General features: G+C 47.9%; 1 protein-coding gene across 1 annotated transcript; it reads right to left on the minus strand.

Moving 5' to 3' along the window:
* Nucleotides 1-9,592: 9,592 nt before the first annotated feature.
* CUNH5orf15 (chromosome unknown C5orf15 homolog) lies at nucleotides 9,593-27,311 on the minus strand. Its single transcript, XM_063230625.1, has 4 exons — nucleotides 27,116-27,311; nucleotides 12,812-13,335; nucleotides 10,775-11,117; nucleotides 9,593-9,922 (listed from the first exon to the last, which is right to left on the minus strand). Exons 1-3 carry the CDS (start codon nucleotides 27,249-27,251, stop codon nucleotides 10,986-10,988), a joined length of 792 nt encoding a protein of 263 aa, XP_063086695.1. The 5' UTR covers nucleotides 27,252-27,311; the 3' UTR covers nucleotides 9,593-9,922; nucleotides 10,775-10,985.
* Nucleotides 27,312-27,526: the final 215 nt, after the last annotated feature.

Raw genomic sequence — 27,526 nt, forward strand, 5'->3', positions numbered from 1 at the left:
CTTTTTACTTTTCATCAGTACCAGGGATCAAACTCATGACTGCCTGCTTGCAAAGCAGGTGCTTATGCCACTGAGCTAAATCCCCAGCCCCTCAGATTTGCTCTTCTAATAGAAGAGCACTCAATAAACATAAATTATATTAATGCACCCAGCAGAAAAAAAGTTACTCCTGTACTCCCCGATATCTAACATAACCAGATGCATCCTGATCATAAAAAAATCATTTCTAAATCTTGAAGGATACACTGACAACCCCAAACACATTCACATAAACAATGACTCCCTTTATGTACCGGCACTAAGTCTCAAACATACATAAAACACCCAACGATTTCTAACAAACAACAACCAACCTCAGGAAAAATCCACCCATCATCTTTACACAAATACACATGTAACCACTAATGTCCCCGATGCCCACATTTTCCTAGCACACCTTCAGACCTCACACCCCTACCAATCCGAAAATGTACCCATTCACAAAAACTTGAAACATTCCTCCTAATAACTACCCACAAATCCTGTCACACTGTAATTGTGCGTATCACCATCACCATCAAAGTGTCCTAACTTCTACTGTGTCCACAAGGCTGAGCCCTGGACAAAGGAAGGTCTCAAGACACACACCTGTCCTGGATACCCTCGTAGATGCACACCCACACACCCACAGCCACCACACTTCGTGAACACTTGCACACTCTCAGATGTCACAAGCTTATGCACTCAGATGTTAGAATACACACACCCACAATACACCTGTGGATTCAAACACATCCCAGTCACCCCACCACAATGACTAATATACACAAGAATCCTTGGACCTCCTAAGGCACACAATCACAGGTACACAACCCTATGGAACTCTGAAAATTCCTATCACATAAGTTCCTTACCTACTCAACACCTGATAATACACCCAGAATCCTTTATGCTCAAATATAAAAAGGAGATATCTCCAAAACCCAAATAAAATCACAGCCTTTGATCTTTAACATAATTCATATACCCCTAATCACTCTCCAATGAAAACTTAAAAGTCACATATTCTCAGACCCTTTAAATGCATATCACTGTTTATCACTCAAAACATAAGCAAACAAACCCTACAACAAAAACTGACAACATTCACCACCAAATTTATAGACTGCGCTTCTTGATCTGTAACAATTCTTTCTCAAAAATAACCCATACAATCACCCATGTGACGTGAACATGCTCACACATGGACTGCTTCAGAAGCTGAATACAACATCTCTCAGTAGACACACGGACATCGATGTCTCCTCCCAAATACAGGCATGACACTCTCCAGCCCCCAAAACAAACACAATCCCCTTACAGCCCTCAGCACCAACACGTAAGTGTCCATCTTGAGAAACCATAGACAGAATCTGTCCACATCCCTGGGCTCCTATGCATAATTCTTCACACCCAACACCCACCGTCTTGCTTACTCTCCCGTGGCTGAGATAAAATACCTGATACCTACAATTTAAAGGAGGAGTGGCTCAGGGTTTCAGTCCATAGTGAGCTGGCTCTGAGGCAGAAACACATGACAAAAGGCAGGATGGAGGAAAAGGTGCTCAACCCATGGTGGCAGCAAGCAGAGTGGGGAGGAGCCCGGGACAAGAACGCTCCCTTCCAGGCCCCCCATCCCGCCCCGTGATGCACCTCCAGCCGGGCTCCACTTCCTAATGCCACATTCGGTTGCTAAGCCGGTCAATGGGTTCACCAGCTGAGGGGTACAGCACTGCCACAATCCATCACCTTCCATGCATGTGAGAAGTTGGAGGGGCATTCAGATTGGAACCATGACACCCGCTCTTCCTACATCTCTCAGAAGAAACTTAGCACATCTCTTATATTCCTACCTAGACACCAGAAGCATGTGCACGAACCAGGCGGTCTGAACATACCCAGACCTCATCCACAGTACTCTAAGACACACAACCTTCTCTCCTCACAAGACAGACACACAGACGCAGCTGAGGCACTGGGTCCCTTCTGCCACACCTCAATGCGGGTGGACTTTGGAGATGAAATTTTAACCAACACCAGGTTCTACACTACACTGTAGGAAAGTACAAAGTTGTCCTGTATCTGTTCTTCGCTCCTGGTTGCCTCCTTTGTGCACACACTGCTGGGTGCTCGGGATTTGGAGGTAGCCGGGTCTCCTCCCCATCCCTGAGACTGAAATTCACAGACTGTAAGAAAAGGCTCAGAGACGTGGAGACACTCGCCAGAGGTCACAGGTCGCTGGGATTGGAAGCAGCGGTGCTGAGCTGCAGCTGAACGCTCAGCTGCCCCAGGTGTTCCCCTGATGACCTTCCTGGTCATGAGGCATGCTGCACGAAACTGAGCGAGGTCACCTTCCTGCAAAAGACGCCGAGCTAGGCAAGGCGAACTCAGGCCCTGGCCCATCTTCTGACATGCCAGGCGGTTGTTACACAAAACATTTTCTCCTCTCCTCCCCTCACCTCCCCCCACCCCATTATTGGTTCTCTGCAAGTGACCAACATCAAACAGCAGATTCTGTCACCACCAGGGCGGCCTGGACCTGAGGCCACTACCCTAGCCACTCCCACCCGCTCTGGGGCCCATGGGAGGATGGACACACAGAGCTCCTCGGGCCGAGGCTGAGCATGTGGGCAGGAGCAAGGCCATCAAAGGTCCTGGGAGAGCCCAGCTCCACCGGCTCTGGCCCATGCTGGCCCAGTGACTTTCCAAATGGGGTCTTCACTCGTCATATGAGCAGCAGCACTGCTAGACGAGGGTGCAAATTGAGTACTCTCCAACCCAAACTTTCCACAGAAGGCCAGCGTTCATTCTCAGTTCCCCAGCTGAGCGTCTCTTCTACAAGCACGCAGCAAGTCCGGAGTTCCATCCCCAGTAACAACATGAACATGTGCATGGAATGACACTGGTGACTGAAGCACTGCTCCAAAGGACCCCCCTGTAATGCCACCAAGAACCCAGCATCTGTACAGGAAATTACTAAGGACCAGGACCATGGCACCACAAAGCCATCCAAGCAAACTCCTACACCTGCACCCAGGGTCACCCCAGACCAGGTACCCTTGCACTCCTGGGGTAACAAGGTACCATAGTAAGGGGGAACCCTTGGGCCTTGAGGGGTGGCCCCGGGCCCCACCTTGTGACCCCCACAGGGATCTCAGCACCTACCACGGCCCCTCCCCTCTCAGGGGCAAGGGTGCGGAGGCCATGAAGGTAGGAATTAGAAGTTTTATGAACCCTGCCTTCTCCACTGCCTCTGCCCCTCCTCTCCTTCTCCCAGAAGAAGCTACCGCACCCCTGGGAGCCTCTCCTCCCTCTCCTCTGAGCAGGGTATTATCAAGTGGTTTTCTTGTTTTGTGTAACACTGCTTCCTTCCCTGGGCGGCACCCCCACCAGCTCTCCTGCAAGGGGGAGCGGACCTTACCACCATCCCCCCAGAAGGCCCCAGCTCCAGTTCCAGTGCTCCTGGAGGTGCTGGCTTAGTCTTCCCCTGCCTAACCAAGGGACATCCAGAAAGGCCCTCTGGAAGCCTAGGGAGTCTCTAGAATCTTAAGAGCCATCTCCCTTCAATGGAGCTGAATTTATAGAGAAAACAGGGAGGCTCTCTCCCAGGGATGTAGGTTTACCTACCCAAGAATGCACAATGGTCCACCTGGCCGACAAGCTCCCTGCTCCAGAGCAAGGCTGCCCCTTTCCCCTGCCAGAACCCCACCCGCCAACGGAGGCAGCCAGGGGGCAAAGGGGCTATGCAGCAGCCACTGTCAGACCCCTTCTGTCGCTGGGAAAACACACTAACGCATACAACGGATGGAGAGAAGTTCACGTCAGCCCGGTTTCAGCGGTTTTGGTCCATGATCGGCTGCCTACCAAGCGAGCATCGTGACAGAAGGGCACAAGGGAAAGCTGCTCACGTCACAGCAGCCAGAACACAGGGAAAGCAAGCAGGAGCCAGAGGGCCAGGGACAGAAACCCACCCTTCCGGTCACACCCAGGGACCCACCTCCTGCAGCCAGGCTCTGGCTCCTACTGCACCCTCAGCTGCGAACTCACGGATGGATTCGCCCACTGGTGGCGCTGCTGCCGCCGTGACCTGATCGCTTTCCCAAAGCCCCTCCGCTGAGCATGTGAGACCCTAGGGGACACTTCTGATCCAAACAAAACACCAAGGCGACCCTAGTCACTAAGTGTCTGCTGGTGAATGAGTCACCTGCAGACCCTGGAGTGGGGTGACAGGACCTCCCCTGTGGGTACAGCACGCCCGTGTGACTTCTCCACCCTGGTGTGTGACCTGGCTGCGCCTCCTTCCGAAAGGGCTCAAGGTGCCCCTCCTGTGCCCCTGCCTGGAACACCGTTTACAGCCCACAGAGCCAAAGCAAAGGAGGGCCCGTGTGCTAGTGACTCCCAGGAGACCTCTGAAAGGGTTGTTGACAGGGTTATGATGCTGTCTACCCCGGTCAGGCAGCAAGGCAACATTTACTTCCTGGCCGCAAAGTCAGGCTGAAATAGGCAGTGAGATTTTTTTTTTTTTTTTTTGTACCGGGGATTGAACTCACAACCTCACACTTGCTGGACAGGCACTTAAGCTACTAAACTAAATCCCTGGCCCAGCACTAGATTTTTAATGAGAAACAAAAACACACTTTCATGTATTGGCAACAGAGGAGAAAGACCTCCAGGAGCCACACTAACCCAGCCACCAGGGCTCCAGGCTCTCGCACACAGAAGTCCTCTCATCTGAAACGTGCAAAGCACAGAGGCTGCAAAAATCTCTGTGCACCTGAGAGCCGAGCAAGAGACCAGCCTCTGCTCACAGAGAACTGACCAAGCGAGGCCATCAGAGAGTGGCCAGCCTGGCACCTGTCTCAACATCTTTGCAAACACATGCTTTGTTTCACCAAGAAACCAAGCAGGGAACTTTTGCCCCTAATTGTGATGCTATAGCTGATATAAATCTAGCCCTTCATTATAAACAATTATGAAAACAGAAGATACATATTCATACATATATATTCGTGGTCACATATAATGCTGTAAGTATACATAATGCTACATGCAGCTGTGTGTGTGTGTGTGTGTGTGCGCACGCACACATGTGTGCAGCGCTGTATTTATGTGCCAACTACTCGGGCAAGGCCAGCAAGCAGTGCAGTACCGCGACCTCTGAAAGAAAACTTGTGAAGCGGTTTCGCAGTTACCGTCTGCCCAGCTCTAAGAGCAGGAACAATTTCCCAACTATGCTCTAATGAGCTGAAGTCTAAACGGAGAACGTCCTTACCACAGAGCCCGGGATGCAGGATCCGGGTTTGAAACAGCTGAAGGCTAGAACCCAGCAGGTGGGTATCGGTGAGAATAAAGCCAGGCAGACGGGAGGCCAGTGGGTCAAGCAGGGCTTCTTCACAAATCTGGGCGGGGCTGGGCTGCCCCCATGCAGGAGGGCATCACCGAGGCGCTAGAGTTGTAGCTGCGACTGGGCTGAGGGCAAGCGTGCAGAGGGAGAGGGCAGTGAGGAAATCCTACTAACCTGTGTGAGTGCTGCGACCCTGCTCCTGAGACATCTGCAATTCAGAAGCTAGAAAGGACAATGACTGAAATGAAAAACTTACTAACAGGGCTCATCAGTAGAGGTGGGGAGGGAGAGAAAGAGGGCGGACACACGAAAGCAGAACAACTGAAATCTTCAACTTTAAAAAATAGAAAGAAAAAATAAACACAGCCTGGATGACTTATGGAATACCATCGAGCAAACCAACACATATGTAAGGGGAAATCCTAGAAGGAAAAGGGAAAAAGGCAGAATAAGCAGCATCTAAAAAACTAATAGCCACAAAAATCCCCAAATTTGATTAAAAGCATGACTCTACATAGCCAGAAATCCATGAACCAAGCAGAATAAGCTCAAAATTATACTGCAAGATACAGTATAGTAAACAGCCAATTTCTCTCAGAACTGAGAGAAGCCAAAGAAAGAAAGAAAGAAAGAAAAAAGAAAAGAGAAGCCAAAAGGCAGTGGGGAGACAAACATAGTGTAGATACATGATGACAATAAAAAAAATTATGAGAATGTTCTACTACGTAACGGCAGAGGATTATACACTATTTGAGCTGGTATTAATTTAAAATAGGCTATTACCCATTTAAAATGTTAAATGTAATCATCCATGGTAATCACAAAGAAAATATTTATAATACACACAGATGGAAAGGAGAATAAAAACAGCTTCCTATAAAAGTTAAAACCAAAAGGAGACAGTGGTAGAAGTACAACAGATACAGAACAAATACAAAAATGGCAGAACTCCCCATCAGAAATTTTTTTCAGTCCTGGGATTCAAACTCAGGGCCTCACACGTACCAGGCAAGCACTGTACCACTAAACAGCCTGAGTAATTATTTTTGAAGGTTTTTTTTTTTTTGAGGTGGGGGGTACCAGGACTCAAACTCAGAACCTCGCACTTGCCAGGTGGGTACTGTGCCACTGAGCTACAACCCTGGTAAGGAGCAATTATGTCAAACTATCAAAATCAAGCAGTAGTGACCAGCCATCAATGACACACCAACAGCCAAGATCATACTAAATGGTCAGAACTCAGTTCTTTCACTTTCAAAGCTTTCACTTTAAAATCAAGGACAAGGACACCCAGTGTCACCACTCCAGTTCGACACAGTTCTGGGAACATCAGAGAAATTGCACAGAGAAAGAAATAAAAGGACTATGGGTAAGAAATGAAGAAGTTAGATTATTATTTGCTGATATGATACTCTCCACAGGAGACCCCAAAAACTTCATCAAAAGACTCCTAGAATGACCAAATTCAGCAGCATAGCAGGATAGAAAATCAACACTCAAAAATCAATGGCATTCCTGTACACAGAGAACAAAGTCACTGAGAAATTAGTGAAACCACACCGTTCACAGTAACATCAAGAAAAATGAAACACTTAGGAATCCATCTAATGAAGGAAGTAAAAGATCTTTACATTGAAAACTACAGTACTCAGAGTAGACCAAAAAGCTGACCAAAGAGGCCATCAGAAAATAGAGAGATATCCTGTTCCTGGATAGGCAAAAGCAATACAGTGGAAATGGCCACACTTCCAAAACCGCTACACAAATTTAATGCAATCTCAATCAAAATACCAATAGCATACCTCATGGAACTAAACAAAGCAATCCTAAAATTCATATGGAACCAGAAGAGGCCTGGAATAGCAAAAGCAATTCTCGGTAGGAAGGGCAAGGCAGGGGGGCTCAAAATCCCTCACAAATTACACTGCAGGGTTACTAGGATTGAAAAACAAATCATGGTACTGGCAAAACAAGACAAAGCAAACCAAAAAATACAATGATCAACATAACAGAAGATGCAGAAACAGCCCCAAGCATACTCAGCCACCTTATCTTTGACAAAGGGCCAGAACATTTCCACAGGAAGACAGAAGACAGCGTGTTTTAACAAATGGTGCTGGAGAAACAGGCTTTCCACATGCTAAACCTGAAACCTAGAGCCACTTCTCCCAAAAAGAGGTTATACATAACATAGCTCCATATACATAATATCCTTAAAGTGAGAAAATTACAGAAACTGACAGCCCAGTGTGGTGGCATACCCCTGAAATCCCAGCGCTAGGAAGGCTGAGACAGGAGGACTGCCCTGAGCTACATAGCTATTGATGGCCAGCAAAGTTCAAGACTTTGCTCTAAAACAAAAAGCAAAACAAGTAAACAAACAAAAAAACTATGTATTTGCTTGCTTAGCATGTGTGAGGCCCTGGGTTTAATCTCCAACACTAAAAATCAGTAATAAGTTCAATCACTCCTCCTGACAGTCCTGTGAGCCAATCAATCACTTTCATGGCAGGAGACTGAGACAGGCAAAACCATCAGATCGAGGCCATCCAGCCCCGGCCTCACCCCACACGCATCCGTGCACCATTTCTCCCCAGGTCTGCGTTCCCAGAAGAGCAGGCCGGGAGTAATATGGGCCAGAACCTTCAGCCCCAGCAAGGCCCAGGACCCTCAAGTTAGACCCCAAGTCCCTTCCCCACTCTCAAGCAGAGGCAGAAATGCTTTTGGGCTCTCGCTACAGGTTGCAAAACAGCCCGGGGAGGAACTGGACCTTGGCATTGCCCACCTCAGCGAAGGCTCCCGTGTGCCATCCACCCACACACCTGGCAGAAGGGCACAAGAGGACACACGGAAAGGACATCCAGGAAAGGAGGCACTTTGCAGGCTTGGAAGGAGGCATCAGAGCAGATATAGAGTGACTGATGGACAAAGATTTGCTAAGAAGGAGCAGGGCGTTGTGAAGTTGAAGATGTATTAGGGTAGAAGACAATGGATGACTATTTAGGAAGGAGCTGGAGGAGATGGGGGAGAAACCACTGCGTACCCCCAGTCAGACCCGAGTAAAATAAGCGGCCCAGAGAACAGGTCACTGCCAAGGAAGCCACTGAAACGCCCCACCTCACTCCCTGTATCTTTTCTGGCCACTTCCTCGCTGTCCACATGAAGACCTAAGTGAACAGAAGCCCACCACTCCCTGAAGATGAGACCCCCCTCAGACCTCAGACAGCCTCTCCTGTCTCCTTGTAAGGACAGAACAGCTCCCTGCAAACCCAGAGGGGCAAACTGATGCAGCCCTGATCAGGCTGAGAAGGCATTAGCGTGGTCAGCTCTTTCTGCGCCGAGCTGGAGATGACTTTCTCATCTAACCTCCAGACACTTGGTTAAACAACAAACAGGTCAGAGGTGCCAGGCACGCTGCAAGTCGGGAGGCAAGAGGGCAGCAACGGCTGCTCCTGCTCTCAGGCTCAGCCGTAGGTCAGACCACTCGTTCCACAAAAGATCCTGCACTCACCTTGTGCGTTCATACCTGAAACCAAGAAACCGCCGGGCTGCGGATGTGGCCCAGGGGCAGCGCTCTGGTCCAGCATACACAGGCATGGACTCCACTCTTCTACTGGGGGAAAAGCAATCACGAAGCCCCATCTAGAGTGCCTGCTTCCTACACAAACTAAATGTCTATTTCTGCATGCGGAGACAGAGGTGGGCTCAAGGAACTCCCTGGGCCACCAGTACCAACCTCAGGGCAGCAGCTCCTGGTCTACCCAAAAAGCAGGTGTGCGAGATGGGAGCAGATCTCACACACTCTCACACACACACACACACACACTCACACAAATACACACACACACACGAGTAAGACACTTCAGCCACGCAGGGCATTCCAGCAGCCACTGTAATCAGGGTGCCATCCGGTACTGCAAAAGCCACACTGCCTTGGGCGACAGACTGTTCCATTGGGAAGTACCAGGAAGCCAGTGGGATAATCCTTCGGGCTGGGAAGGCAACCACCAGGGCAACAGGGAGCCCCAGCAGGCTAGAAAGGGCTGCTCTGCTTTGCTACTGGGCCCTGCTCCAAACAGCGCCCAGCAGGGAGCCGGCTGAAGGAGGATCCGCAGGTCCTTCCTGGAGGGCGAGCAAAGGCAGGAAGAAGTCAGGCCCAGCTCCTCTCAGACACAGCCCCCTCTAGCACCATAGTTACCACCAAAATGAATCGCCCTGTCAAAGCACAGGTTTACAGTTTTGCCATTTATTTTTTAAAATCTTATTCAAAATATTAAATAATACAATTTCAGATATGAAAAATTCCTGCAATAAAACAGTTCAGGTGTATTTGCGTTGTGGACCGTCACGCAGAGACCGAGGAGGCCACCACTGCTTCTCCCACCGCCACACAGCGTGGGCGCCACCCGGCTTCAGCGCACCTCGGCAGAGGTCCTGGCCTCTGAGAGCCGCGGCGACACCGGAAAGTCAATCGCGGTTCGAATCACACATTTACATACTGATCAATCCTTTCCATGACAGAAAGACAGGCTAACATTAAAATACAGTCATTTCCAGTTGCTGTAAAAAAAAGAAGAAAACATACTCAGTCCAGGAGGGGAAAAGTCTTTGTACACACTTATCCCTTATGTATACAAACAACTTCATCCAGGTATAATTTAATCCCAAAGACCTAAATACAACATTATCCAAGTGATAATGTCCCCTAAGATGTGGCCAACTTATTTCACAATGATGAACAAAACGAACAAGTCTGAGACATTTTAAATTCTGCCTACTGCTTGGAAACTTGGGAGGAGCCCACGCCACACTCAGTGGCTATCTCAAAGCTGAATGTTTACTATTCCAGCATAGGGAGACTTAGCTCAGCAGCATAAGCACCTGCCTGGCAAGTGCAAGGTTGTGTCTTCAAACCCCAGTACCACAAAAAAACAAAAAGATTTCAGCATAGGGCCTACTTTCTATTTCTAAAGTTAATTCTGCAATTCAAACCAAACAGTGGTGTCTTTTATCTGTATCCACTGCAAACTGTAGTCTTTTTTTGCCATAATTTCTAGACACATTTAATGTGTTACCTAAAATTATGGTCAAATTGACCAAGTACCATTATCTTAGATGATGATTTTGTTGCCTAGAGCTTCCTAAAGAGTATTCTTTAGAGAACAAAAAGTTACTTAAATGTAAAGCATTATCACATCCATCCTTGTACTTTACATTTGGTGACCACAAAAAACTTTACATTAAAAATTAGTGTCTGGATGGCAGAGAGTGAATCTAAGTGGTAATTACGTTAGAATTTAGTTACAAGTTTGAGACCTTTTAAAAGTACTGTAACTTCCAGAACTAGTATAAGAAATGAAAAATAATAAAAACTAGAAGCAGAGTATAAATATAAGATAATGCTTAACTTACATTTGGGACACCTGGGTGTATCAGCTCTAAAAGTGTAGATAAAAAATTATATACTCCTGTTTGTGACATTTAATTTCCAAAGCACCAAGGCAAGAGAGAGAGCTGCCTCTCATTTAAGTACCAACTGCTATGGAAAAAACACCTGCACAATATCATATAAAAAAATCAAGCAAATAAAATTACATAATAAGCAAACTCAAATCACAGTGCTTTAAAAAATATAATCATTGGTAATCTTCAGAGAAGGCATCGCCTCATGAACATTCTGGTCCAGACGATGATATTCCACTGTTTTAGAGCAAAGGCCATCACGCCATTTTCTGCTTTGAACCAGGAGGAAAATCTGGAATAAAACAAAATTAATTAGACCTGCAAAAGAAGAAACAGGACATAGCAAAAAAAAAAAAAATGTTATGACAAGGGAAGTATCTTTCTCCTAGGTTCCCAGACACAACCATTCCACACTACCAACAACAAAGGGCTGTTGTGCTTTCTAGAAGGACACAAACCGAGATAGCACTCCTACATGCCCACAGACACAGGGTCCTTGTTACTGAGGACTAACCCTGGGTGCTCTCTCCAGAGCTGAGTCAGAGACAACCTCCCTGTGTCATGACTCAGGGAGTCATGGACTGCACACTACGGCCAACCCAACCGCAATACTGAGGAACACAGACTTAGCATTCAGAATCTGTCTGCCTCAAATATTTCAGAGCTAAGGACAGAACAGTAACGGCCACAGACCCAAAGGGCTTGTCTGCTATTCCCTATCAATAGGCTAACTGGATTCTCAAAGCTGAAAAGCGTTTTGAAAATAACTGATCCATTCCGCCATTTCTTGGGTTAAAAAAAAACACAACCTAAGAACTCTAAGAAGAACATAGTTTTATGGAATCACAATAAAGCCAAGAACCTAAGACTTGTTTTTCCTTTTGGTTTTTTTGAGACACTGAGTCACTAAGGCAGGCCCCAACTCATAACAGCCCTCTTGCCTCAGCCTTTGAGAGCTGGAATTACAGTGCTGGGGTTACAGGTGGGCACGACCGCACCCAGCAAGGCTTCCTTAAGTATTAAAAAGAAACACTGCAGGTGATCTCCCTGTAAGTACCCTGAAAGGCGAACTCCTTGGCTGCGGGGTTAAGCAGTGAAGAGCTGCCCCTGTGGAACATGGCCCCATCATACTGTTTATGCCTCCTTCGCCTCACGTAGCCCAGCAAACTAATTCCAACACAGAAATAAACGTCCCTAACACCATGTTCTGAATCAAAAACTGGAAAGCATCTAAAAACCCACCAGGACATCAATGGCAGCTATTAAGCCATGCTTTTAAAGAATAGTAATGTTATAGTGAATGCTCATGACTATATAAAAATATATGCTATCTATATGCAATAACCTCCATTTAAAAATTGTACATGTCTATATAGCAGTTTGACACACAGACCAGGAGTACACTAGGAAAGTAATAATGCTCTCTTGGTGGTAGCTTAAATTTTCTTTTCTAAACTCTTATTGTGTTTCTCAATTCTCTAAAACAAACACGCAATACTTCTGGTGGCAAACGCCTACATAATCCCAGAACTCTGGGAAGCTGAGACAGGATAGTTCAATTAAGTCTGCCATGGGCAACTTGGCAAAACTCTGTCTCAAAGTAAGAAAAATAAAATAACTAAAAGGGGGCTCATTGTGAAAGCCCAGGGTTCATTGCTCAGTGCCACCAAAAAAAAAAAGTAAAATTAGGTATCTCAATATTTTCCAACACTTCACACTTGACTATAAAGGAACTGGTAAGGGCCAGGCATGTGGCCCATGTCTGTGATCCCAGCTGCCCAGAAGCCTGGGACAGAAGGTGGTGACTGCAAGGTCAGGCTGGGCAATGCAGAGGTCCTATCTCAAAACAGAAGAGGAAAGAGGCCGGGAGGTGGTTCGGTGGGAGAGCACTTTCCCAGCACCATGCACCCCGGGAGTCAAACCAACTGATACAGCACCTGCCTGAGTAATGAAGTGCAACCCGAGCACCTAAAACCCTAAACTTACCTTCCTTTTATTGTGATACGTCACGTACACGACAGCAATACAAAAAGCAAAAATAATAAGGTGAAAAAAGAAATGGCTGTCTTCCTCTTCGACATCGGAGGATGGAGACTTAAAAGACTTCACTGACTGTTCGATCTCCACGTAACCCCTGTTTTCTTCCAGAGCCTCATCGGACTCCTCGTCCCTGGGGCTGGTGGTCCAGTCATAGTCCGCTTCTCCGTAATCGCCGTTGTCCAGAGGGTCTTTGACTGGGGACGGGGGGCTATTGGGTGTGAGGAGGCCCTCGTCCTCCTCCAGGCTCGGGTCTTCATGGTCTTCAGCTTCTTCCGGGAGCGGAGAGGAGGTCGGCGGGGGACGGGGCGCTGCCGTGGGTGCCCTGCTCTTCTCAGTAGCAGTCGGGGGAGGGAGAGTGGTGGTGACGTGGGCCTTAGAAGGTGTGCTTTCATGTTCACCTTTTAAAGCATTCGCATGGGAAACGTCTAGGGTGTGTACAGTTGGACCTGTGTGCTGACTGTCCGACATACCTGAAATAAATGAAGACAGACATTACCGGAAATCTCCAGTGCTCCCTCCTCCACCACGGGAGAAAGCACATTTACTAAGTCTTGTAAGAGCTCCTCCACTGGGTCCCTGTTACTAAATCTGCACAGCAGCGCACCCTGACAGCTCTTCCCAGCCACACGCTCAGCAGAGGAGGAGAGCTCCACTCGGCAGTAACAGGTGCATGGCCCAGCGGCGCGGACAGCGCTGAGCTGGGAACTGAGGCCAAGTCCGAGAGCTCTCCCGTCACACCGTGCTCCCCACACACTGTGCTCCTCTCACAAAGAGGACGACTCCAGCCATCCTGGCCCAGGCTCCATCCTGGCAGGGACAGGAAGAGTGGCCGATACCAACTCCAGGAGGTCAGGAAAAGACACACTGTGAACCGGAACCCTCTCAACACACTGCAGGGCACTCAGAGGAGAAGGCACAGACAAGCTGCAGGCATGTCTAAGAGACACTTCAACAGAAAGCCCCCTCCTTCCTTCCAAGTTAGGAAGGATGAGAAAATGCCTAGAAGACAAAAACTAGAACAGGTCCCAAAAAGGCCAGTGACAGCCAGACTGTGGCAAAGCCTGGGGAAGACAGGCAGGTACAGAGAAGGGCACCAAGCGACACAGCCTCTGAGTTCCCTATGCTCCTGCCACTCAGCATAGCTCACTAAAGGGAAAATCACTTACAGCTATAGCTACACAGCAAGAGCAATCCACAGAGGCAGATTCCACAGAGAAGTCCCTCTTGAAAGTGAGACACCTGGCCAGGCATGGGAGTGTTCACCTGCAATCCCAGCCCTGGGGAGGCTGAGGCAGGAGGATTGCTGCAAGTTCAAGGCCAGCCTGTGCTACAAAGTGAGCTCAAAGCCAGCCTGAACTGCATAGCAAGACCCTGTCTCAAAAGGACCAAAGCAAAAAGAAAAAACAGAAATTAAGACATGCTCCTAATTTATACTGCAGTACAGCATCAGTTGAAGAACTTCAAGGATGTTTAACAACAAAACACTCTGTCATGTGGGGTCTAATCTAAATACATTAGATAAAAATAAATAAATATATACATAAATATATTGGATGACATCTTAGGGCTATCAAAATATTTTATAGGATAAGATTAGACCAAGTTGGGCTGGGGTTTAGCTCAGTGGTGTAAACGTCTTCCTGGCAAGCACAAAGTCATGAGTTCAATCCCTGGCACCAAAAACAAAAAAAACCAGATTATACCAGATTAGACAAAGTCAACCAGGGCTTGCACAATAGTGTATGTCCATAAACAATTCTTCGTTTATGAGAATACCCATATATCAGAGTATTTCCTATGTGAATAGGAATCCTTTTCCTATTCACATAGGAAAAAACATAACTGGTTTCAATTGGGCTTAAGAAAGTCTCAAAAAAAATAATTTAGTAAATTATCTAAAAGATAGTAGGGCCAGCCAGCAGTGCTGGTGAACACCTGTAACCCCAGCACTCGTGCAGCTGAGGAAGGAGGCCAGCTGGGGTTCAAGGCCAGCCTTGTGAGTTCAAGGCCAGCTTGAACTACACAGCAAGATCTTGTCTAAAAAACAAAAAAAAGATGGTAGGTTATAGCATAGCATACTGGTAAAAAGCCTGCCTACCATGCATGAGACCTGGGTACAATGCTCTGTACCACAAAAAAAAGTAAAACTTAACCAAAAGATAGTAAATCAGTAAACTTTTTTTAAAAATTCTCAACAGTTGAGTTCCTTGAAATCTTTAACTGGAAGAAAACAAATAACATGATATACAACACAGTACATTATTCAGAAGGCAAAGGATTTCTAAAAGGATTTTCACATTTATCTCTTCAATGTTTCAAGAGCTTACACATTTAATTTTCATCCCAAAGTATAGAAGAACAAGTCTCAAAATATAATTAAAACAACCAGGAGACGGCTCACCAGCCTCAATCTTTAATGGAATAATCATTCTCTGGCTGACTTTCCGGACAGTCACGGCCCTCTGAGGGGCGCACATGGACCGGGAGGGGGTAACCCCACAGAAACCCCTCTGCGCACTCTGGAACTCAGGGCCTCAGCAGAGCACGTCCTCCCTGCTCCATGCTCAGTTAGACTCAGGCCAGGCAGCCTCCCTTAAAGCGTGCCTGCCCTGCAGCTCCCTCAGTCACCTCTCCCCTAACCTCAGGCCCACACAGTCCACTTGCTAACATGCTCTCCGCCCTCCCACAATCCCTGGCGCCCACGAACCCTGCCGACAACACTCTTCTCTCTTCAGTGAGACGCAGCCCTGTGCCGACACACAAGCCTCTCCGGCCCACAGCAATTCCTCCCCTCAGCTGTCCACCCAGCTCCCGGCTCTGCCCCATCCACACCAGGCACCTGAGCATGGCTGGGAACAAATGCACACCATGTCACTGTTACCCTCTCATCTGCAATTGCAGGCCAGGGTCGGGGATTTGCTCAACAGGTAAGTGCCTGCCCGGCAAGCGAAGTCATGAGTTCGATCCCCGGCACCAAAAAAAGATGTGACGAAATTCCAGGCCAGAGTCAGGTCCATGGGTAAAGCCGTCACAATGATGTCCATTTTCCCAGTCCATTTCCCTCCCCCTCCTGGAGCTGTCCCGTTCTCTCCTCCAGTGTCCCACAGCCTCTTGATAGCCTCACTCGCACCTGAAGCCATGACCTGCTACCCTGGAACAAGGAGGGGCAGAGGACTCCAGGAACTCACCATTCCGCGGCCTGCCTGACATCACACCGCAGGGACATGAACACGTCTCCCACGAATGCTCACAGACAGGGCACTCTGCCCTGCCTCTTCCTCAGAGCCCCTAAAACTTGATCATATATCTATACACAGACAGAGACAGAGACAGGTAAGCATCGTAACAAGACTCTGAAAGGTGGAGAGAACAAAGCAGAAGGGCTTAAAAAAAAAACCCCTACTACGTCAGGATCTCAGGATGGAGACAGCACATGGCAGTGGGGCCTGGCGGCCCGGCAGGCTGCACAATGAACCCCAAAGGCTGATGCCTTGAAGGCTTGATCCCAGCTCTGGCAGGGCGCACTGGGGGTGGAAGGGCCCAGGTGGGAGGCAAGCCCTTCAGGGGCCTCTCACCCCTCCCTGTCTCCCTCCCACCCACTCACTGCTGCCTCGCAGCAGCGGGGCGAGCAGCTTGGCACCAACCACGCCCTCCGCCCCATGCACCACACACCAAGATGGCACCAGCAGCCCAAAGCAACAGGACCACCAGGCCTGGGCAGGCTGTAAACCCGTGAGCCACACAGGCCTCTGCTCTCTCTAAGTTCATTCTCTCGGGCATCTGCCACGGTACTGGACAGGGGGACAGGGGGACAGGGGGACAGAGGGACAGGGGGAAGGAGGGAAGAAGAGAGTGTGGAGGCTAAGAAACAATCACCCAGTGGAAACCAGACGGGAGGGCGAAGCACAGAGGCTGAGGACAAAAGCCAAACAAAACACTAAGGGTCACTAGAGCGAAAGAAAAGAAACAGAGCGTGACTGAGAAATAAAGAAATAATGCTGAACAGAAATGATGGCAGGAAAAATGAATGTAAAAAGATTCGAGAAGTTTATAGAAGCCCTAGCAGGATAAATCCAAAGAGATCCACACAAAATACACTATAAATATAAAAAACTAAAGACAAAAATATCAAATGTAAGCCCTAACATATATAATAATGACATTATATACAAGTGGCCTGAATACCCCAAATACGTTTTTTTCTTCAGGCTGGCCTTGCACTCACTATGTAGCCCAGGCTGGCCTTGAACTCTGGGGGAGCCTCCAGCCATCTCAGCCTTCTGAGTGCTGGGATTACAGGCGTGCGACACCACGTCCAGCTGCCAATTAGAAGGCAGACCATGGCAAGCCGCGTCACACGCCATCTGTAAGAAGCTTTTTTCAAATACAACGATCAGCAAGCTGAAAGGGACAGGAAATGATGTGTCATGCAGGCGTCAACCAAAGGAAAGCAGAAGTGACTGCTCTAAATATCAGAGACCAGAATGAAGAAGACACTAGAGAGGAGCTTTATATCATAAAGTGGTCAAGTGCCAAAAAAGACCCACAGTGTGCACCAAACGACAGAGGTGCAAAATACGTGAAGCAAAAATCAAGGGATCTGAGGCCAAGCATGGTAACACACACCTCTACCCCAGCACTCAGGAGGCTAACGCAGGAGGATTGTTGTGACTTCAAGACCCGGCTGAGTTACATAAATGAGTTCAAGGCCAGCCTGCAGGACACAGTGAGACTGCCTCAAAAAATAAAAGACAACTAGACAAAAGAACTAGACAATTCCCTCCCCCAAAATTGGCAATACCATCAATCAACACAATCTACATGACATTTACAAAATTTCTAACAATAGCAAAATACAGGGGGGCATGTGGCGCACACCTGTAATCCCAGCACTAAGGAGGCTGAGGCAGGAGGATCACCATGAGTCCAGGGCCTGCCTGGGCTACAAAGTGAGTTCAAGGCCAGTCTGAACTGCACAGCAAAATGCTGTCTCAAAAAGACTTTTTTAAAAAAGGCAAAAACATTTTCAAGAGCCCACAAGACATACACCGAAATATTCTATGTCATAGACCATAAAGCATCTCTCACCAAATTAAACAAATGAAATTGTGTCTGTTCTCTGATAATACTGGATTCCAATAGATACTGGAGCTCAGGGATAGAGGGCATGCTTAACAGGCATAAGGCTCTGTTGTTCACTCTCTGGCACTACAAAACAAAATGATGGAAACAAACTTTTTTTTTTTTGTCTTTTTCCTTTTTATCAGTACCACGGACTGAACTCACGACTGCCTGCTTGCAAGGCAGGCACTTATACCACTGAGCTAAATCCCCAGCCCCGATGGAAACAAACTAATAAAACAGGAAAACCTACAAACACTTAAAACAGCATACTTCTAAATAAACTATAAGTCAGAGAGGAAGCCTCAAGGGTAATTTTAAAAATACAATGAGCTGCCAGGCGTGGTGCACACACCTGTAACCCCAGCACTCCCGAGGCTGAGGCAAAAAGATTGTTGTGGATTTGAGACCAGCCTGGGCTACACAGTGAGCCCAAGGCCAGCCTGCACTGTATAGTGAGACCCGTCTCAAAAGATTAAAAAAAAAAGTATAGTGAGCTAAATGCAAATGAAAACAGAACATGTTAAACTAGATGGGATGTAGTTTAAAGAGAAGGAAATTTATATCTCTAGATGAATTATACTAGAAGAATGTCTCAAACTAATTAATTATGTAAAGTCCTATCTCCAGAACCTAGAAAAGGAAGAAAACTAATTCAAAAAAAAAAAGGAATGATGAAAAGCAGCAATCAATGCAACTGAAAACCAGGAAAATACTAAAAACTGAATACAAGAGTTGGTTCTTTGGGTCCAGGGTTTAGCTCAGCAGCACAAGCACCTGCCTAGCAAACTCGAGATCATGTGTTAGATCCCCACCACTCTGTACAAAAAAAAAAAAAAAAGAGCTGGTTCTTTAAAAAAAATTCTTAATGACATATGTCTAACATGTAACAAAGAAAAGACACAAATTATCAACATCAGCGAATAAACAGTATACCACTACAAACCCTGCAGACATCAAATGGAAAATAAGAGAATTCCAGGAACAATTCTCCCAGAGGAAACCGACATACTTCTTGCAAATACAAAGTATCACTGCTCACCCAACATGAAATCAGTCATTTGAATCACCCTCTTAACTAAGGAAGTAGAATGCTTCACTTCAAAATTCCTCCCAAAAAATGCTAATTAAAACAATGCTGAGATTCTATCTCCAGAAAGAATGACTTCCATCAAGCAATCAACCATTAACAAATGCTGGTGGGTCTATGGGCAAAAAGGGACTCTCCCTCCACTGTTGGTGGGAGGTAGACTGGTGCAGCCACTGTGGAAATCGGTGTGGAAACTCCTCTAAAAACTAGCACCACAGATTCTATTCAACCTCGCTATTCTCCTTCTGGGGATCTTCCCAAAGGAATTAAAATTAAAAGCATCATATCACAGTGATTATATACACGTCATGTTTACTGTGGTTCAAGATCAGCCTGGGCTGCAAAGTGAGCTCAAGGCCAGCCTGAAGTGCACAGTGAGACCCTGTCTCAAAAAGACAAAAAAAAAAAAACCAACTACACAGATTGCTGCATCATGCAGAAATGTTTATAGAAGCTTTATTAATAGCCTAAAGCTGTAAACAGCCCAGGCAGGCTCCAACCGGTAATTAAGGTACAGTACATCCATGCCATGGAATACTACTTAACAATAAAAACAAACTGATGACAGACACATTTAATAACCTGGTGGAATCTCCAGAGAATGATGCTCAACAACAAAAGGCCAATCCAAAGGCTACGCTGCATGACTCCATTCACATCAGATTCTCAAAATAACAAAATTAGAGAAATGGATAACAAATTTACAGCTGCCAGAAGTTCAGGAGGGAAGGGGTAGCTTTAGGGAGTCCAGAGTGTGACTATGAAATGCCGTGTATTTTGACCGTTTCGATGTCAACACTCTGTGCTAACTATTGCACTAAGTTGTGCAAGACATTACTGTTGGGGAAGATTGGGTGAAGTGCGAGAAGGTCTCTGTATTATTTCTTATAACTGCAAGTGAATTTAAAACAATTTCAAAAATAAAAAAGCTTTATTTCTGTTGGGAGCCGCGGCCGACACGGGTCGCCTTACTTGGCGGACGTAGGGCCTGTGGGTGGGAGCGGAGCCTGAGCTAGATTGCCCCTCCCATCGAGTGAGCCAAGTTGGCGCCTGCTTCCTGCCCCCTGATTGCCCTGGCGACTTAAACAACCCGCTCTGTAAGATAGTCTGCCTAGCAACAGCTGATGTTAGCCAGTCAGCCCGCATCGCGCGCTTTGAACTGATTGGCTACTGTTGCCCTATAAAAGTGAATGCCTCTCCCGCCACGAGGAGGAAGCACGAGAGAGATAGAGAAAGTCCACCGGCGAGAAAGGACTGGTGGCAGAGCGGAGGCCTCGCGGGGCCCACGTGGAGACAAATAAAGGCAAGATTGCACACCGTCAGAATCTGTCGCGTGTTCTTCCTGCAGGCCGGGAGCGACACCGACATTTGGTGGCCCGTACGGGGACTGATCAACCCCGAGACACGGCGGTGGTGTGCAACGCTCCAGCGTGGTGCTGCCGGACAGGTGAGTGGGGATAAGCCTGGGCTCTGGGTGGCGCGCACCTACAGGGCTTTTAGACTCCCCTCAGGCTCACGCGTAGGTGACGGGTTCTTTAAGTCACACGCGGTGAGTTACAGCCCTTAGAGGTTAGAGATGGGTAATTTACAGAGCGCGGAGGCGAGGCCCTTGGTAAAGGCCCTTAGAAAGCTTTTAAAAGCTAGAGACCTCAGGGTAGGTCAAAAAACACTGGAACTATTCATAGCAGAGGTAGATAGGGTGGCTCCCTGGTTTTTACCCACAGGGCATTTAAACCTGCCGTCATGGGAGAAGTTAGGCGGGACCTCGCCTCGGCGGAATTGGGAGGCGATATTTCGCCGGCTATTCGCCCCCTGTGGGAAATGATACATGCGTGCCTTGACTCCTATGCCGAGTTGCGCCGCGAATTGTGTGCGTGCGCCGCCCGAGAAAAGCAGAGAGAGGAGAAAGGGCCCCCGAGCGCTCTCTGGCGGGGAGGAGATAGAGAGCCATCCGCTCCGCCCTGGAGCTCTTCTCCAGAAGCAGCTCCCCGCCGAGAGGCCGCTACAGGGAACCCTCCCTTCTCTCAGCCGGCACAGGAAGTGACGCCCCGTTCCACTCTGTCGCGACCGCCGTCCTATGACGTTGCGCCGCGGGGCGGACGGTATTTTCATGGGCGGCTACTCTGCCGAGCAGGCTGAGAAAAACGCCGGTTGAGGAAACGGGGGCTGGGGATTTAGCTTAGCGGCATAAGCGCCTGCCTTGTAAGCAGGCAATCGCGAGTTCGATCCCTGGTACCGATAAAAAAAAAAAAAAAAAAAAAAAAAAAAACGAAAAAGACCAAAAAAAAAATAAAAAATAAAAAAATAAAAAACAAAAAGGGGGAGTAAGCCAAGGCCTGCCTCCAAAGGCGCGGTTATCTATGGCATGACAATGGATGGGCCCGGATCCGGTGGTTAGCTGGAACCGAGGCGCGGTTTGTGTTTTTCCGCAGGAACCGGGACGAGAACCACTGTGGGTCCCAGAGAGGTTGACGCGACAAGTCCCTCGACTAAAGATCAGGCCTGTTCCACCAGAGGCCAACTACAGACCCAACAACAAGATGAGCCCTAAAAAAACTGCAGGACAATCCCTTTTTGGGGGCCTGGAACAGCTTGCTCCCCTATGTGCTACCCTTGTTAGGCCCTCTATGCTCCTTGTTCTTGCTCCTGCTTATAGGACCATGCTTGCTCCGATGGGTCACATCATTTATTAATGGGCGTCTTGCGGCGGCCCGGCGTCAAGTACGCCTGGTTGCCCATGCGGCCCTGGCAGCAGCCCGTGATGGGCAAAATGACCCCCAGGCTTACGCATGGCTCGCTCGACTGGCCTACGACCGGGTCTAGATGTGGCGGGTCTTCCGCACTCCTTCCCTATTGACACTACACAGCAGGGTAGGTGAGTCAATGACGGGTAAGAGCGTGCCTCCCCAGCACGACTCGACCTAAGCCAGGCCCTACCCCATACTGCACGAAAGCCGCTGGATTACTAGAATCTGCCCAGATCTAGATGTCTCTCCGAGGGGATCACACGGAGGGGCATGAGTGCATGCCTATGTGCATCCAGGTTCCGTCCAGTTCACTCCTGGCCCTGGAAAAAGGACGAGGGTCTCAAGGCCGTGGCGGACCCGGGGGCGGCCGACCAGGGTCCAAGCCAAGGGCCTACGGTGGGCCTCAACACAGGGCATAAGCCTCTGCACTCGATCCAGGGCGGGCTGCGATGCATACATTCATTCAAAGTAAATAAAATAGGGGGAGATGTTGGGAGCCGCGGCCGACACCGGTCGCCTTACTTGGCGGACGTAGGGCCTGTGGGTGGGAGCGGAGCCTGAGCTAGATTGCCCCTCCCATCGAGTGAGCCAAGTTGGCGCCTGCTTCCTGCCCCCTGATTGCCCTGGCGACTTAAACAACCCGCTCTGTAAGATAGTCTGCCTAGCAACAGCTGATGTTAGCCAGTCAGCCCGCATCGCGCGCTTTGAACTGATTGGCTACTGTTGCCCTATAAAAGTGAATGCCTCTCCCGCCACGAGGAGGAAGCACGAGAGAGATAGAGAAAGTCCACCGGCGAGAAAGGACTGGTGGCAGAGAGGAGGCCTCGCGGGGCCCACGTGGAGACAAATAAAGGCAAGATTGCACACCGTCAGAATCTGTCGTGTGTCTTTCCTGCCGGCCGGGAGCGACCCCGACAATTTCAAGAAATAAATTGCTATGGCCCACTGCTCCACTACAGCCTCTGTCTCAGTTACCGGCAATTCCAGCTTTCTGGTTACTCAAACCAAATGCCTGAAGAGCGTCACTTTCTGACACTTCACACCCAACCTGTCACTCTGCTATCTCTCCATGCTACTGCCTAGGCCACACAGATCCCTGGCCTGCCTCTAACAGCCTCCTCGTCCACCTGGCACCTCAGCTGGGCTATTCCAACGGACTCCGACTGGCCTACGGCCACCCTCACCCCTGCGATCCACAGGTCCACACTCTGCGGAGTCGTCCTAAACACACTTGGTGAAATGAGGTCACTTGTCTACTTAAAACCCTCCAGGGATGCTCACTTGTGCTCTCCTCCTTCCCCCTCCCCACCCCATCTCAAAAGGCCAAGTCTTTAATGATCTGCACTCTCCAGCAGGCAGGCCGGCTCCCAGTCCTCACTCTCATTAACCCTCCCTAGCTGATCCACTCTATCTCCACTGCCTACTCAACATAAGGCGGCCAATAAACAAGTACTTACTAAGTAAGCTTAAGTTTGCCAGCCCAATGGCAAACCCACCTCAGGTCCCAAGGAGCATCTCTGCACCTAGGGGGCCTCCTGGAAAGCCCTCCCGGGGACCTGACCAAGCAAGCACTTGCCTGCTAAGAATACCTGCGACATCACTGTTCACCAGCTAGCGCCAATGCTTAGCATCAAGGAGGAAAATATATACTGTTTAAGAAGCAACTCAGAAGTGATACACAAAGGAACTAGGAAAATGAACCAAGAATTCATCTGAAACATTTGATACAAACCATATCAACCTCACCGTCTGACCTCTTCTTCAAATCAGAAGAGCTGACCCAGTCACATGAGAAGAGTATTCAGAATGATCAAAGTGACAATTCTGATACTATGGATTGAATTACTGAGCTCTACATAGATTACTTTAGACTCTTAAATCTTCTACTTCTTCCCTTTCCTAACTGATACTATCTCTCCAGGTAAAGCTTCACATCAAAAAAACAAAAAAATTTAAGCCAGGCATAGTGGCACATACCTGTAATACCAGCACTCAGGAGGCTGGGACAGGAGAATCACCACAAGCTAGGGGCCAGCCTAGGCAACACAGTAAGTTTAAGGCCAGTCTGAACTACATACTGAAACAACCTATCTAAACCCTTAGGTTTTAGACCTAAAACTTTTAAAATTTAATTTTCTTCATCTATTGGACCCTTTCAAAAACTGTCTTGAAATAAAATTATTCTCAAATTTGAATACGGTGTGCAAGGTCCTAGGTTCAATTCCCAGCACTGAAAAAAAAATTTTTTTTTCCAGAGACTGCAGACAACCCTGAGAAATTCATTCATGCACTAGCTTGAGAAAATCTGCTTTAAAATTAAATGCATCACATATTTACACTATGCATAACAAGGGAAAATAGAGGAAAGCAAGAACTTTTGAAATAGTATAGCAAGACTTAAACACAAACTGGCCATCTTATGATCAAAATGCTGTTAATTTTTTTAGATCTTATCAAGACAAAAACACAAAATGGAAAACTTCTTACAGACTGTCAAGAATAACACCTAAGCACTGAAATTTCGAGAAACCTAACACTGAACAAGTTTAAATAAACGTAATGGGGTAACTTTCCAATTTCTAAACTTATTTGAAATTTAGTGGCAACTGCAGTGTTTTGTTGTTGTTGTTGTTTGTTTGTTTGTTTTGGGTACGGGATTCCGAATGGAACTCACAACCTCACACTTGCCAGGCAGGAGCTTATGCTAAATCCCTGGCCCCTTATTTGAAATTTAGAACTCAGCATATCCTAACTTTTAATTTTCTTATCACAAGAGTGGTTACTATGAAATTATTTTGAAATCCAACACAGGCATGCTTACAAAAAAAAAAACCACAGTATTAACCATGCTTTACAAACTCTATTGCAATGAAGCTGCTCTCCTGTGAAAAGCATTGTGTGTTAGCTTTCATTTATTTTCAGCAGGGATAATCTGAATGTATAACATCAGTATGTAGAAAGACTCAATTTAAAAGGAGTCCCTAAAAGGTTCAAGTAGTCAGAGCAATGTCTAGGGGCTCTAACAAAAACTGACGTAAGGACACCTTAATACCCTACACATCTCATTTGCCCCTCCTCACCCCAACACAAGATTTTCAATCATCATATAGGCAAAGTCACTTCTGAAACTAGTTCCCAGACACATATCCCCAAACCACACTTAAGCATTCCAGCAGGAAATATAAATAATTCAATGCCACTTTTTCTTAGTTGATTAAATCATCAAAACAATTATGCAGCCAGGCAGGGCAGTACACACCTGTACTTCCAGCACTCCGGGAGACTGAGTCAGGACTGCAGATCTGAGCCCAGCCTGGACAATTCAGCAAACTAGTAATATCCCATCTCAAAATAAAAACTAAAAAGAGCACGTCAGCGGGAAGGTCCTAGGTTCAATCCCTGGTATATACATACAAACACACACACTTCTACTACTCAAGAACTTTAGGAACAGCAGGATCTGCATCAACCAGGGAAATGCTCCTACCGCACCCCCACCCTCAGTACTGACTGGGAAGTCAAACCCAGGAGCACTACCACAGAGCTATGGCCCAGCTCTTTTTCATTTGTGAGATAGGGTCTTGCAAAACTGCTGGGCAGAGCTCCTCCTGCCTCAGACTCCTTCAGGGCTGCAATTACAGGAGCACATTTTACTAATAATGAAAGGGCCTTGTGAAATGGACCACAGTCCTTCCCTTACACTTCCCCAAACACTTGAGGGAGGGCAGTCCATTGCTGGCCTGCAGTGCTATTGAGGAAACACTGAGTATGTTCCCATGGCACTGTAGTAAAGAAAGGTATAGCTGGACATCTCTGGTGATGAGCTCAGAAAACCATCATGGGTCACACTGTTTTTCACCTTATTACAGACAGCTATGTTAGAGCAACATTAATAAGCAGTCAGAGAACTTGGCCCTAGAGGAAGTCAGCACAGAGGATAAGACAAAGACTGTGACCGGTGGTGAATTAGAAGAAAGCAAGGTCTTGAGATGGAGATGCAGTAGCCAGGCCTGCAAGATAAAGCAGCAATCTGAGATGACACTGTAATTAGCACAGCCTGGTCCAGTGTGCCCACACAGGTATCAGATGCCTAAGTGGCTGACCAGAGCATCTGGACCCATCCCTTTCCAAGAACTCCTTTGTTCTTTCCATGAACGCTTGCTATGTGACTCTTTTCCCTATTAGCTAAGCGACTATACTTGTAACTCTATATTGATTGTAGTTTGACCCACGTTGTGATTTCACTATGTAAATACTCTTGACAAACAGCTTAAATGGCCACCCACTCAAGACGTGGCCTGGAAATCCAGTAGCTATTCTTTTTTCCGACAAAACTCTAACTTCCTCCTTTGATTCCATCTTCATTCCCCGACATTGTGAAATCACAAATTCGGCTCACATGGTATCTAACAGGTTGGAGTTATTTTCCCCATAACAACCCAAAAACTCAAAAGATTTTGGGAGAAAAGGATTCTGTCTCAGACTTTAAAAGTGGGAGAGGGGTCCACTAAACAAGACCTTGCTTATGAACTTGTAAGTTCTTATTAGATTTTTCCCACTAAATTTCAGGCCCTCGTTTACAAATTCCCTCATTTTTCAATAAATCTCACAATATCTCGATTAACAGTGCAACATTTGCAATTTTAAAAAATCCTTCCTTAACCAAGCCTTATGGATCCATTAAAATAAGCCAGGGCTGTGCTGGTGAATTCACCACACCTTATATTTGCATAGTGTAACGGCCACGCTTAAAAAGAATCTCCTTTGTTCCCAACCTCCCCTCCTCCCAGAGCTCTCGGGAGTCCAACATCCCAGGACTCACGCGTTACGGGAAATCCCCTTCCTTCCTTCTTTCCTTCCTTCCTCTGCCTTGCTGGTCCCCCTACTCCGGGTTCCTCACACACCACACTGCCCCTCCGCGACCACCTCCTCAGCCCTTGTCTCCTCTGCCCTTTTTTTGAGACCTGCCTAACTCTCCATTCCCAAGAATTCCGGAGACGCCACCCACATTCCTCGTGGCAGCTCTTCTTCAAGTCCCCCCAGACCACGCCACCACACCCTCTCCCTGCCCACCTGCATTCTACTCCCTGCTCACTATCAATTCCTCAACCCCACTCCTCAAGCCCTCGGAGACCCCCACGGTCCTCAACCCCTTTCACACACCACACGCTTCCTCCGTCGTGAGCTGCAGACCCGAAGCGCCCTTCCCCTGGTCCGGCCGGAGCTCCGACCCGCGCCCAGCCCTCGGCGCCCCTCGTCGCGCCCGTCCTGACCCGGTTCCCCACCCTTTACCAGAAGTCAAGACCAGCGCCAGCAGGAGTGCCAGGACCGGCGGCCGCGCCAGCCCTCCAGGGGCCTGGATTCCCCACCCGGGGAGCAGTGTCGCCGGCGCAACCCCTCTCATCCTTCCCAGGGCTGCAGCGGCCATAACGGAATAGTCTGGGAGCCTGCGCTGTTGCTAGGCGTACGTCATGACGTCAAGCACCGCGCGAGGCACCGCGGGCCCAGCGTTAACGTCCCAGCGTGATGACGTTGCAGCGTGGCCCGGGGCCGGGAATGCAAATCAGGAGAAAGGAGAATGGGCGTGAACGCGCGGGACGGCGGTCTCCCCTCAGCTGTGGGCCCAGGGTGTAGAGGCTAAGATGCTGGAGAAGTTTAAAACAGTTTTTAAAGGAAGATCCAGCCGAGCAGACTCATCCTTCA

The sequence above is a fragment of the Cavia porcellus genome, unplaced genomic scaffold (genome assembly GCF_034190915.1).
Source record: "Cavia porcellus strain 051 isolate PalLab524CR breed Dunkin Hartley unplaced genomic scaffold, mCavPor4.1 scaffold_19, whole genome shotgun sequence".
NCBI lineage: Eukaryota > Metazoa > Chordata > Mammalia > Rodentia > Caviidae > Cavia > Cavia porcellus.